At 40.8% G+C, this 13425-nt stretch overlaps 3 protein-coding genes and 1 pseudogene across 5 annotated transcripts; 1 reads left to right on the top strand and 3 right to left on the bottom strand.

The window, feature by feature from the left end:
- The first annotated feature begins 446 nt into the window (after positions 1-446).
- On the top strand, positions 447-4790 carry LOC103406265 (E3 ubiquitin-protein ligase WAV3). Of its 2 annotated transcripts, XM_029100376.2 has the most exons (3): positions 447-827; positions 945-1182; positions 2455-4790. In XM_029100376.2, exons 2-3 carry the CDS (start codon positions 952-954, stop codon positions 4384-4386), a joined length of 2163 nt encoding a protein of 720 aa, XP_028956209.1. In that variant the 5' UTR covers positions 447-827; positions 945-951; the 3' UTR covers positions 4387-4790. The 2 variants fall into 2 exon arrangements, with proteins under 2 accessions (XP_028956209.1, XP_070680949.1); XM_070824848.1 differs by lacking the exons at positions 447-827; positions 945-1182 and adding an exon at positions 1944-2339.
- A 380-nt stretch (positions 4791-5170) lies between these two features.
- LOC103406264 (uncharacterized) lies at positions 5171-6602 on the bottom strand (annotated as a pseudogene).
- A 591-nt stretch (positions 6603-7193) lies between these two features.
- Positions 7194-8377, bottom strand: LOC103406263 (uncharacterized). Its single transcript, XM_008345265.4, has 2 exons — positions 7478-8377; positions 7194-7377 (listed from the first exon to the last, which is right to left on the bottom strand). Exons 1-2 carry the CDS (start codon positions 7772-7774, stop codon positions 7306-7308), a joined length of 369 nt encoding a protein of 122 aa, XP_008343487.2. The 5' UTR covers positions 7775-8377; the 3' UTR covers positions 7194-7305.
- Positions 8378-9787: 1410 nt separating this feature from the next.
- On the bottom strand, positions 9788-12105 carry LOC108173507 (large ribosomal RNA subunit accumulation protein YCED homolog 1, chloroplastic). Of its 2 annotated transcripts, none has more exons than XM_017332654.3 (3): positions 11937-12105; positions 10886-11574; positions 9788-10244 (listed from the first exon to the last, which is right to left on the bottom strand). In XM_017332654.3, exons 2-3 carry the CDS (start codon positions 11437-11439, stop codon positions 9836-9838), a joined length of 963 nt encoding a protein of 320 aa, XP_017188143.1. In that variant the 5' UTR covers positions 11440-11574; positions 11937-12105; the 3' UTR covers positions 9788-9835. The 2 variants fall into 2 exon arrangements, with proteins under 2 accessions (XP_017188143.1, XP_070680984.1); XM_070824883.1 differs by having other exon boundaries at positions 10886-11294; positions 11937-11998.
- Positions 12106-13425: the final 1320 nt, after the last annotated feature.

Below are 13425 nucleotides of genomic sequence, written 5' to 3' on the forward strand. Positions count from 1 at the left end.
TTACCTATACTTTTAACAATCATTTAACAAAAATCTTACTTTTGGACTAAATTTGCTAACATTATTGACCACAGGGGTTTAATTCCTAGTTTTTTCACCACGGGGGTCATCATGCAAGTTTTCTATGACCACAGGGATGAATAATCCAATTTGGCCTAAATTTTTTATAGAGAGTCCTCTTTTTTTCTTGTTATGCAGGGGAAAATAGAAGACATAGTAGTAAATGAGAAAAAAGAAAAGGAAAAAAAGAGAAAAAGAAAAGTTGTGGTTCAATAAATGATAATTCGATGAAAAATAAAGTGAGAGATAATACAAAAGCGCACGCAACTTTCCTCTATTCAATCAAAACGTGCTTTTACAATTAAGCGCTTTTAACTCCTATGCCTTTTACCGTTCTCTACAGCTTACGCTTATTTACCACTTCAACCCACCAAAGTACTAAAACCAAGGTCAACATCTTCGCAATAAACCCACACAATAAGACCAAGCACAATCACTCTCTCTCTCTCTCTCTCTTGCTCTCTCATGGCGGCCACGGACACCAACAAGAAGAAGACTAGTAGAACTAAGACTCAGTTGCTCTGTTTTGACATTTAGCTTCACTTTTCTGCAAATATAATTCAACCCCAACTTTCCTTTTCTTCTAGTTTTCCCTCTAAACAACCTCCATTAAACCTACCTCTCTCTCTCTCTCTAGTCTCTCTCTCGGTTTTCGTGTTCCATTTCAACTTTTGTTAAAGCCCACTACCTCTCTCTCATTCCAAGAACTCTCTCCCAGCTGGAGAAAAGACCAAAAAAGCAGCTTAATTTAAGCACTTTGAGATCTGGTTTGTGAGTTTTGCTTAAATTTTCAGTCTTTTTTGTGCTATCTCTTAAATTTCTTTGAGCCTCACCTCAAAGCACAGATTTTTGGTTCTGGGTTTTGAGCTTTGAAACATCTCAAGTTAAAAAATGGGGAGCAAATGGAGGAAAGCAAAGCTTGCACTGGGGCTGAATCTGTGTGTGTATCTTCCCAAAACACTAGAGGATTCATCTCCCTCCTCTGTGGACTCAGCTGAGAGACTGTCTGATGCAGCCCTGCTTTCACCTGCCAATTGGGCCAATGGCTCCTCCAGGCCCACCACTCCAACCCCATCCTCTCATGGTTTGAAGCTCTCCAGAAGTGGAAGCAAATCCTCAAAGGTTTGTCTTTGATTGAGTTTATAACTGATGGGTTCTTATCAGTTTTAGTTTATTCTGTTTGGATGCTGAGAAAATGAAGTTTCTGTGGATTCTTTGTGTTTGGTTTAGAAATTTTAGCTCAGCTAACCAAAATGGTTAATAATTTTGCTATGGTAGTTTAACATACTATATGGTGCTTAATTAACTCTTTTTTTGTGTACTTTAATATTATTTTTCTGTGTTAATTTTGCTTAATTAACTTTTGTGCTGTGACTTGAAATTTAATTTATAGTTTGGTCCTAAACTAATGTTTGATATATATTACTTACTACATGAGCATTCACAGATCAGGTCTCAATTCTCTTGGCCTCAAAAGACATCAGGTCTTTGAGAAGAACACATTTAGCAGATTTTGAGGAGACAAATAAATAATTGAATGTGAATTTTAGTGTTATGTTGTTTTCCTGTGTTTGAGGATGTGGGGTTAAATTTTAATGCACAAGTCACTTTCAGGACCATTCTTGTTTGCCTAAATGGTAAAAACCTTTCCTTTTCCTCCTTCCCATGGAGAGTAAAAAAAAAGGAAAACATTTGCTGCCCTTATCTGTTGACTCATCATCTGCAAGCTTTCTGGCAGTAAATTTCATCTAGCAAGTTAAAAAAAGAGAGGGGAAATGAGTCCCACAAAGCAGCTTATTATTTCCCTTTTGTTGGTTTCTCTGGCTCCTTTCAGAGCTCTGGTTCGGTCCAACGGTTAAAAACCCCGAAATATAGGATACTCCGGAGCACCTTAAAAAATTGAGCAAATTTTTAGGTTTAGTTATCGTTACATTGGGTTACATGATAGATTTTTTATCCTTTTCCTAATGTGCCCCTTGCATGTAGATCTAAGCTTGGATACCTAACCTTGACTTTTATCATCTTACCAGTAGATCTATCACTCTTTTATTTGTCTGTTTGTGATAATTCTACTTGCTTTGCCTACCCTATGTCTAAAGGCATCTTGCTTTGCCTACCCCATGTTTAAAGGCATCTCTTACCACAAAAAAATTCCTCCTTCCTTTTGTTTGCATGACTAGTTTTTGTATCATAGTTGGTTTTGTACCTGGCATAATGCTGTTGAATTGCTCAAATGTGTTAGAATCGTCACGCGGTGTTGATGAATGATATTTTCTCTGGTGGGATTGTTTAAATTTTTTTAAAGTTCGACGAAGCCAGTGTGTGATAATGTACGTCGTTTGATTGATATGGCTTATTTATGATTTGTTTCTTACACTTGTTTTATGTTTTCAGCAAACGTGCTCGATATGCTTAACCAAGATGAAGCAAGGAGGTGGCCAGGCTCTTTTCACCGCCGAATGCTCACATTCTTTTCATTTTCATTGCATCACATCAAACGTGAAACATGGCAACCAAATTTGCCCAGTTTGTAGGGCCAAGTGGAAAGAAATCCCAGTGCAGGGTCCTAGTCTGGATCCTCCTCCTGGAAGGCCAGCTATTGGTCCGGTAGGTTGGCCCCAAAATGATGCTTTGATGACTGTGGTTCGCCGACTACCTCCTCCTCGAAGAGACTTGAGCCGACGGCACATCGTGCCACTGTATCAGGCACACGAGCCGGGTGTATTTAATGATGACGAAACCTTAGATCACCAACCTGTGTTTGATGAGAGAAGCTCTTGCAATAAGAATGGTGGAAACGACAATTTTGTTAGGACGATAGAGATCAAAACATTCCCAGAGGTGACAGCTGTTTCAAAATCCAATTCTCACGACAGTTTTACTGTTTTGGTGCATCTGAAAGCTGCTACTTCAGTTACAAGTCAAAATCCTACCATAAATCTTTCCAGTTTGCCTCAGTTTTCACACAATCATCGTGCTCCAGTAGACCTAGTCACAGTGCTCGACACCAGTGGTAGCATGGCAGGAACCAAGCTTGCATTACTAAAACGGGCTATGGGGTTCGTGATACAGAATCTTGGCTCCAACGACAGACTCTCAGTTATTGCATTCTCTTCAACAGCACGTCGCCTCTTTCCCCTCCGCCGAATGACTGACACTGGACGCCAGCAGGCACTGCAAGCTGTTAACTCTCTGGTTGCAAATGGTGGGACCAACATTGCTGAGGGCTTAAGAAAAGGTGGCAAGGTATTGGAAGATCGAAGGGGAAAGAATCCTGTTGCCAGTATAATACTGTTGTCGGATGGGCAGGACACTTATACTGTCAGTGGCTCTGGGCCTAACCAATCTCAGCCAAATTATCAGTTGCTCCTCCCTTTGTCTATTCATCACAGCGACAATACAGGCTTCCAGATTCCAGTGCATGCATTTGGATTCGGTGCAGATCACGATGCATCATCGATGCACTCGATTTCAGAGATATCTGGGGGAACATTTTCTTTCATCGAGACAGAAGCTGTAATCCAGGATGCATTTGCACAATGCATTGGGGGGCTTTTGAGTGTCGTGGTGCAAGAGCTGCAGGTGGTAGTTGAGTGTGTGAACACAAGTCTCTGCCTTGGTTCAGTAAAAGCAGGAAGCTACCCAAGTCGTGTGATGGGTGATGGACGGAAGGGGGTTATTGATGTTGGAGATATGTATGCCGATGAAGAGAGGGATTTTCTGGTTTCAGTTAATGTCCCAACAGAGTCTTGTAGCAATCTCACATCGTTGATAAAGGTGAGATGCATTTACAAGGATCCCTTGAATAAAGAAACGGCAACAATAGAAAGTGAAGAAGTTAGAATTGAGAGACCTGATGTAGCTCGGCAAGCAGTAGTGTCAATAGAAGTGGACAGGCAACGTAATAGGCTCCAGGCAGCCGAGGCAATGGCTCAAGCACGAGGAGCGGCTGAGCTGGGAGACTTAACCGGTGCAGTTTCAACCCTTGAAAATTGTCGAAGGGTATTGTCAGAGACCGTGTCAGCAAAATCCCAGGACCGCCTGTGCGTAGCATTGGATGCTGAGCTCAAGGAAATGCAAGAGAGGATGGCAAGCAGGCATGTGTACGAGGCATCTGGCAGAGCGTACATCCTTTCAGGATTGAGCTCACACTCATGGCAACGAGCGACAGCAAGAGGTGACTCCACCGATGGTTCAAGTCTTGTTCAGGCCTATCAAACCCCATCAATGGTTGAGATGCTTACTCGATCTCAAGCTATGTTGTTGGGCAGTCCATCAGCCCAGCGGCTTGTCCGACCATTTTATTCACAACCAAAGCCGAGGTAATCATAGAAGGTTGCTGTGTGCTCATCCTTTTGTCATTCAATTTTTATTGGGGAGAGGGAGATAAATTGAAGATACAAGGAGAGGTTTTTTTGGATGTGATTTGGCCTCCCGCGGCCTGCCTTCTATATGTAAATCAATAAAAAACCGAAAAAGAAAAACGAGGAGATGGTGAAAAGGGTATAATTGGGAAGGAAAGAAGAGGAGGAAGACTGGAAGAGTAGGGTTTAGGGTTTATAAGATTATGTATTTCTTGTGTTTTTTGTTGGGTGGTGTACATAAAGCAAATGGTTTTCTTCTCCATGAGAGATGGGGCAAAAAGTATGTAATTGTCAAAAATGGTATGTAATTACCATGCTCTCAATTCATTTGACAAAGTTTTGTTCAATGCATCAGTAATTTTGTTTTGTGTTTTCGATCTACGTATTTACTTCTCTCAATTCATTTCATCAATTACTATTCACGAGATTCGAACCTTAGACACTTACAAGTGAATGAAGTTATAAGGGCTTTCTTGGTTAGCAATACTTCTTTCGAGTAAACAATGTTAACCCTTATGATTCTCGACATTTACAGTGTTTAATGACCTTGGGCAATTTGTTATGTCCATCTTAGCCTCTCCGGTTGGGGCAGAATAATGGCGTGCGTAGATGCCGTCTGTTCCCGCCTTTGTAGCGGAGACATCAGCTTCCGACTGGAAGAAAGCAGCTTTGTGGTAATATTTACTTGACGATGGAATGTGAGATGTTCAGCAACATAACGCCACATCCACGGAAAATTGGCGGTATGAGAGAATAAATTAGTATTGAACTCATCAATCACCATTCACGAGATTCGAACCTCAGACACTTACAAGTGAATGAAGTTACAAGGCCTTTCTTGGTTAGCAATACTTCTTTCGAGTAAACAATGTTAACCCTTATGATTCTCGACATTTACAGTGTTTAATGACTTCGGGCAATTTGTTATGTCCATCTTAGCTTCTCCAGTTGGGGCAGAATAATGGCGTGCGTAGATGCCGTCTGTTCCCGCCCTTGTAGCGTAGCCGTCAGCTTCCGACTGGAAGAAAGCACCTTTGTGGTAATATTTCTGCATGAACATCCACTTCTGCTTTGGTTGTGGTGCAGGTTTTAGGTTCGTCCTCTCCCACTCGCTCCTCTCTTCTTCCGTCATGTTTCTGACCTTTTCAGTCTCCTCCTCCTTCAACATCACTTCCCGGCCCTCCCTGTTACTCTTGATCCGGACAATCTCTCCTGTGTTCCAGATTCATACTCCTCTGCCTCGTTTACTTCATCATCACTATCAATATCAGCAACAATGTTAGCTTCCTGATCCAAACCTTTATCCTTCCAGATCTCCTCAACCACAATCTGCTTTGTCTTTCTCTTCCTTTCCTCCAATTTCTTCTTCCTTGACCCCTCAAGGGCCCATTCTTCGGCTTCAAGTAGCACATGCTCAGCGATAGTATGTCTCCCCAACTTGGGAACAAACAACGGCTTCAGCATCAACATGACATCAAGCTCTTCTTCTGATTCAGTATCATACTCAGATTTCTCCTCCTCTTCCTCGTCTTCTGACGGAAGCAGTGGAGCTTCATCTTCTTGCTCCCTTTGAAGCAACATCTTCTCCTTAATCCTTTGTCTTCTTTCCTCCTTGGCATCTGCTTCCTTTTCCTCCGCTTCCAACCTTGGTGCGTCATGGCTTCCTCTTCAGTTGTCGCAACAATCTCAGCTTGCCGGAAACGCCTATGGTCAGCTCTAACATCCTCACGGTTATCCGTCCTGCTTTCAACCCAACGACGCAGCCTAGGATCATCTTTCCTAACATTGTAAGAATGAGAATCCTGAGTGGGAGATTCTGCTGCCTTGAACATCCTAATATCCCCATCTTCGTCGGCAGCATCTGCCCACTTGGGAGCTTTTCCGGGCCAATACCTTGTAACTTTCTTTGCCCAATTTTACCTCTGAGCTTATCCCTTACTGCAATCACAGTATCACTAACACCTGCTGTCACAGACATTCTATATTCTTCACTCTTTCAACTCCTACCAAGCAATGTTGGAGCCAAATTTCTTAATCCCACACGAAAACAAGACAATTATAGCCCGAAACGTAACAAAAATTCGAAAACCAGACAGAATAACTATCTCTGCAGAAAATCTAGAGAGAGCAAAAAGAGAACAAACTATGGACAAAATTAAAATTCATATGGAAATAGAGAAAAGCCAACAATTACGCGATGGATCGACGTTTGAATAAACGGAGGAGAAGAAAAAGAAGAAATCCGGAATTGAAACCGAAAGCAATGCTTAAAGAGAAGGATGATTACAATTTATATATACGGCCTAGAGTATAACAAATCCTTAACAACAATTAAAACCCTACATCCAGAGGGAATTAAAAACAGAAGGGGAGAGACAGAGTGTGAAGCTTGGAACGCAAGGCAATAGAGTTTCTGCTGTTTTTCTTGCTTTGAAGCGAACCACGATACCTGTCCGACCTATACACACAACCCCATCCCACCGGACACAAGACCGCCTCCTCGACCGCCTCGTGCTTTCGGTTTACTGAGGATAGATATATAATTTGCTTCATATCTCCGTGGGTGATTAGCCAGTTGGGTGGCAAAATATTACTTTCAGGCTATGGTACTACCGCGCCGGAGAGGCTGTGCCACTTGAAAGTTTATGGAAAAATCATAAAATAATATTCAATTTGGTGTGCAAACGGCTAAACGAGGAGTCCAAATCGCTATGGAGGATAGCAAAGAAAGAAAGATGCAGTGCAGTTGAGAGAATGAAGCATCAAACATGGTGTTAAACTGTTAATTGCTTATTGATTGAGCCCAAAAACTTGAACTAATTCCCTCCAAGCACATAAACAACAAAACCACAAGTTAATGCATTGCATTGAGGCTGAATTATCATTTTCCTTCACTTGGGCGAGGAATCGGCTTGTAATCGTACTTGTTAATGTCCACTTTCTGCTGCAAAACCTGCAAAAACGAATTGGGTAAGTGCCAAAATAAATAAAAAAAAGCTCCCAAAAGCACTTTCTAACTGCTTATGGCTTTTGGCTTATTACAAAGCTTGTACCTTGAGCTCTTCCTCGAGCGATGTGTTCTTCGGCTTGTAGGCGTCAACGGGCCCCGTTCTGGAAAGTGCTTTTCGGGTCTCGATTATCTCCCACTCCTGATCGTCCTTCACCTTCGCGATGTCCTTGCTTCCTTGTATCATGTGACCGAGCCCCACCGCGCCGCACACGGTGAGCGAGATCATCGGAAGGCCGTATCGGATAAACGGGTGTCTCCGCCCCCATCGCTTGTACGTCGATGATTTAATCGCAGCCGCGCCGGCTTTTGTTCTGCTGACGCTTGTCATCGCCTTGATCATCTGGCCCCAAACCACTGCTAATTGAATTGGAAACGAACTGAATTGAACTGAATCGAATTTGGGACTTTAGGGTTTTGTTCTCTCTCTAGTCGGATCAGGAGGGGAAGAAAGAGTCAAGCCAACAGATAAAGAAAGAGATAAAGAGAAGGTTATTTTTCCGGCGACAAGGAGTGCGATGACCGCCTACAGGTGTGGGGTGGCTGAGGAATGGATCGTTGAGTGGCTGAGGGGGGTGGGACACGGGCCTGCGGGAAGGCTTCGATGGCTGCTTGGTGCTAGGTTGTTCCGTTTTCCTTTTAATTTTTTTTTGAGGTAAATTACACAGTAATCCTGAGGTTTGAGATCTTACCCAAACTTATACAATATCTTTAAAATATTTTACTTTCATAGGTACCATTTTATTTCAAAATAATACGTCCGTTAGTTTTTTTATCCATTAATCTGTTAAGTGATTACGTAGCTACCACATAACTGCTAAATGTGTGTAACGTGGCAAAAAAAATTTCTTAAAAAAAACCTAAATCTTCTAAAAAAAATTTAAAAAAAGAAGAAGAAAAAAACTGAAATCATAACCCCACCCCAAAACCTGAAACCCAGAACACCCCCCTAACCCGCGACCCTCCCTCGTCAGATCCCCATTCCTGCAACCAGTTCGTCTTCTCCCCGCACCCACACTCACCCTCCCTCCCCCTTCTCTTTCCCTTTCTCCTTCATGTTCATCTTCTTCCCCCAAAACCCTTTCCTGCAACCCGAAAAAAAAAAAAAAAAAAAACCCAGTTCGTCTTCCTCCGCACCCGCGACCCTCTCTCCCCAGATCCCCATTCATGCAACCAATTCGTCTTCTCCTCGCACCCGCACTCACCCTCCCTCCCCCTTCTCCTTCCCCTTCTCCTTCCTCCATGTTCATCTTCTTCCCTCGAAACTCCTTCCTGCAACCCGAAAAAAAAATTAAAAATTAAAAAAAAATTTAAAAAAAAAACAACAACCCAGTTCTCTTCCTCTGCACCCGCACCCATCCTCGCACCCGATTCCACCTCACGAACCCGGCGATGGTGGTGTAGACGCGATTTGGGCTTTTTTTTTTTCCTTCCCTTTCTTTTCTGAGTTGCAGGGGGAAGAAGAGAGGAACAGGGGGAGAAGGGGGGGCTTGAGTAAGGTGAGTCGCGGGGTTGGGGGATGCTACAGTGAGGTTTGTAGCAGAGGGGGGGTTGGGGGGAGGGATAACCACTGAGGGTGGGATGGGGGGTCTAGGGAAGGGATAATCGTTTTAGGGGGGGGTGATGGGATCTGGATTTGGGTTTTTTTTTTTCCGGTTGAAGATTCAGTTAAAAAAAATTAAAAAATATTTTTTTGCCACGTGGCACAAATGTGTTAGCCACGTCAGCATTTAACGGATTAATGGATGGAAAATCTAACGGATGTATTATATTTAAATAAAATAGTACTTGAGGTATGAAATTGAAATGTTTTAAAGATGTTGTATGAGATTGTAATAGACCTCAAACCTGAGGGGTTACTATGTAACTTACCCATTTTTTTCCACCTTTTTTATTGCATTGAACCTTTACACCGTTATGTAGGAGTTAAGTGTCGAAAACCTATCACTTGTATAAAAACTTACCTTAAACGGGCTTATCGTTATTGGTGTCCTAGTCTAATAATACAACATTATGTGAAAAAAAAAAAAAACTTACACATGACATTATATTATTAAATTAGGACACCATGATGACGCTCAACTCATTTTATATAAATCTTTCTCGTCGAAATGAGTTTCTATTTTCCCACGTTGTAACAAATGATCGATTTTTGATATTTACGGCTTTTCTTATCTCAACTCTACCATTTTTTCGTGCCAATTCTGCGCTCGTCTCATAAACGATGTTGCAAAGACTTCTAGGTCAAGTGGTCAAGCACATTGTAGTATTTTAGATTATGGATTGATTAACTACGTGATGAGCCCTAATTTTGTAGTAATTCTCAGTTTGAAGAAACAAAGTATTCACGACGTGCTTGAACTAAAAACATTTAGCTGCATTTTCACAGATCAATATATATGTGTCATTTTTGCTGCATTTGCTTCTTTAAGTTTCCAAGAGGTCCAAGACCCTTCTTTACATCCTTTTTACTGCAAGTACAACTGCTAGTGTTCAAATTCCTACCACAACCGAGACACAAACCCTTGCAACTCGGATCACATACTGCCGCGATTGTAATCTCCAGATGCACGGCGTCTCTTATGTGCTTTGAAATGTCTATTTCTTTTTCATCGGGGCGAAAATACAGCTGATCCTCGAAGTCAATTGCGGCTTCATCATCTTCCTCCTCTTGGTCAGCAAATTCGGTATAAGTTTTGGAATTGTCCCCATACATCACTCCCAGATTGATGATATCAGGTTCTTCAATGGGTTCATCAGTTAGGAGAAGGGCGAAGTTGGAGAAAATGCACTCCGCCGCTGGCTCTCCACACCTTCAACATAATGAACAAATCTTAACTCAGAGAAAATAGCATATTATAAAGAAAGAAAAATGTATGGAACGTTATCAATGTTTCCATCAGCCGACTTGAGCAATAATACATAGAACCGGTCCCAACTTTAAGAAACTAGAACAATATTCATTACCAAGAGAGGTGAATGCAAAGATAGAAGTTCAACAGGATCTCTTGGTAGTTCCTGGTTTATCTTAAGTTTCCCCTTTTTGGGATTTAACATCAAAAGCTTAGAGGCTTCCCACCTAGGAAAATGGCAGGTTCCCAACAGTGGAATGTCTCCTTACTATTCACATCTTGCGGACTAGAGGGCTAAGCGGTACAACATAACTTGTGTTTTTCAAATGGACACGTTTCCTAGTCTCTAAGGCCAGCTAAACTGATTCAATGCACAAGCATCAAATGAAGACTCATGCATAATTAATCCTAATTTTATATAACACATAAAAGTGGCAGGAAACAGCAACAATAACAGTGAAATTGCAAACTCGAACACTTACACATTTCAAAAGAGAATATAATATGAATGCATATCAACAAAATATAATAAGAGGAATAAGGTGTATCGATTATCGGCATCACAGGATGACAGGAATCAATCAAATAAGAAATTAAAATACCTGCTGCAAGTCAGCGTGATAACAGTTTTAATGATCCCATCAAGCCTCAGCTTTTGCTTCTTCCTAGTTATGTCAATGGAGATCTGAACCGGTGTGCCCTGTGGATAATCCTTCACAGCTTTGGTGACCCGTAATCCCATAACTGAAGCCCTAGATTTCGAGACCTCTGTTGAAAGGTTCTCCAATCCAAGCCTCTCCAACGTTGTGCAATACTCAACATGTGATATCGAAGCGTTTCTCTTGTAAATTACTGCCCCTTCCCAGGGCGACTCTGTGTCTTCATTATCCCCCAAGTCAAGAAAAACCGCGTCTTCTCCAGCAAAAGACTGATAATCAGGCTTTGTGCAGCTCATTACAGTAGACCTCAAAATGCCATTTGGGTTTCTTGTCGAAGTTGTAGGGATATTTTCTGTAATGCAAAATGAGCTTTTGCAATGAACAAACGGAACACATGAATGTTTCGTAGTATTCTCACAGGATTTTAATTTAGAAACGCTATGGCGGTTAAAGTACGAGGAGGTGGCAATGGAGGAAGAGGTGACTACAAATGACATTATAGCTTCACAATCTAACAAAGCTTCTAACAACTACAAAGGGGTTTGAGGCATAATACGAAATGCTAGATATTAAGAATCTTTCGTAAATTCAAGACGAAACCAGAAACCCAACAAGTGAATAAGAAACCATATCTGCAAGAAAGATAGAAATAGTTCAGACCAGAAGAAAAATTAGATATATCAGATTGCAAAGTTTAGCATGAACCCACGAAACATTAAACCCACTTAGCATATACAGAAAACAATACAATGACAACAGTTTAGTTAGCAAAATCGCAACATGTAAAAAGAAGGCACTGAAAATTTCAGCTGGGCATTTCAACAAACACCTTATGTTCATTGCTCAAGAAACTCAATCTTGTTACCCATTTTCCAAAAATTAAAACAGACAAAATTTCATATATAAAGCACAAGAAGCACATGAAATAAAAATATAAAAAAAAAACAAAAAATTATGCAAATATTTAAACTTTATTGCAGGTGAGGGTGCTTACAGTGACGAACGACGTTAAACAGAGGTGGCAGATGTAAGCTTTGCTTCTTTGCAGAGAGCGATTGCCTCCTTTATCTATTCAGATTCTCAAAATGGGCCTTATTTGTTCTCGGCCCACAACTCTTGTTTTGGGTTGCAGCTTGGTTTTACTAGGCCCCGAAACTACCAACCTTATACATCCGAAGTTGAATTAGAGAAATCGAATTTAAAATCTCGAGTATATTTTTTTTATAAATATTTTGTTAGGGAAAAATGGAAAATTACTGGAGAATAGAAATCGGACATAAAATCCCGAGTACGAACCTTTTCGTAAGTGTTTTTCTTGGAAAAATGGAAAATTAAGAGATCAACACAAATTTCTATCAAAAGAATTCTCTCATATTTTGGATAAAATAATATTTTTTTAAAGTACTCTTGCTCCAAATAAAAGAAGATTTGAACTTAAATTTGATAAGTTACGGGCACGCCGCTTTAACCAATTGGTCAAATCCAAGTAAAATAAAATTTGAACTTAAAAATGTAATAGATTGGGAATACGAGTAATGCTCATCTAAGGTCATCATTTTGAGGACCTGTAAGGTCCTCTGTCCTTTAAACCTTTAAATTAATCCGATGATGCATTAATCAATAATAACCTTACATGATTCTTGTTACACGCTAAGTTCCTAACAAAATAATAATCTCGATTAAAAAAGAGGTTCACACATGAAGCTCTTTCGTTTTCTTCCCCTACCCATCTCTCTCCCCTCCATACCTCTCTCTCCCTCTCCCTCTCCGTCTAAGCTTTTTGCACGGGCATTAATGCGGATATTAGTATATTAAGATTAAGAATAATATTGGCCAACAAGAAACTATTCCTGTGTTGACTAATAAAAGATCCACTTTCTACAACATCGAAAGGAAAGATGACCTCATTAATCTCAACCATTTGCATTGCTGCTCACGCAAAAAGCTTAGACGGAGAGGGAGAGGAGGGGGAGAGAGGGATGGAGGGGAGAGAGACGGGTAGGGGAAGAAGATGGAGAAGTTTCACGCATGATGAACTTTCTTTTTAATCAAGATTATTATTTTGTTAGGATGTAAGAGGGATAATATAAGGTTACTGATTAAACCACGGTCCGTTTAATCTAAGGTTTAAATGAAAGATGATATCACATCTTCTTAAAATGAAAACCCTAGATGCGCATTACTGTTGTGAACACACTATGGTCACCAACTAACCAGTCCAACTCAAGTCTGCGGAAATTCGCATATTAAACTAACAAATTGAGTAATATTAAAATAAAAAGTCCAATATTTTATTTTTTCCTTTTTGGTCGGTACAACTGGTACGGTACCAGGATTTGCACACAAACGGGATGAAAAGGAGCAGCGACTCCAGTCCGACTCGCATGAACACTCGGAAAAAAAAAAAGAAAATTAACGAAAATAAAATAAAATAGATTTAATGAAAAATGACAGATAAAGGTGTAGTGAATAGTATCATAAAC

The sequence above is a fragment of the Malus domestica genome, chromosome 01 (genome assembly GCF_042453785.1).
Source record: "Malus domestica chromosome 01, GDT2T_hap1".
Taxonomy (NCBI): Eukaryota; Viridiplantae; Streptophyta; class Magnoliopsida; order Rosales; family Rosaceae; genus Malus; species Malus domestica.

What these genes read in the sequence shown, in the direction of transcription:
- LOC103406265 (XM_029100376.2), top strand. Translation starts at nt 952, where the DNA reads ATGGGGAGCAAATGGAGGAAAGCAAAGCTTGCACTGGGGCTGAATCTG. An exon ending in GTGGAAGCAAATCCTCAAAG is followed by an intron (nt 1,183 to 2,454) that starts GTTTGTCTTTGA and finishes TTATGTTTTCAG; the next exon opens with CAAACGTGCTCGATATGCTT.
- LOC103406263 (XM_008345265.4), bottom strand. Translation starts at nt 7,774, where the DNA reads ATGATCAAGGCGATGACAAGCGTCAGCAGAACAAAAGCCGGCGCGGCT. An exon ending in CGCTCGAGGAAGAGCTCAAG is followed by an intron (nt 7,378 to 7,477) that starts GTACAAGCTTTG and finishes TCGTTTTTGCAG; the next exon opens with GTTTTGCAGCAGAAAGTGGA.
- LOC108173507 (XM_017332654.3), bottom strand. Translation starts at nt 11,439, where the DNA reads ATGTCATTTGTAGTCACCTCTTCCTCCATTGCCACCTCCTCGTACTTT. An exon ending in ATCACGCTGACTTGCAGCAG is followed by an intron (nt 10,245 to 10,885) that starts GTATTTTAATTT and finishes ATTATGTTGAAG; the next exon opens with GTGTGGAGAGCCAGCGGCGG.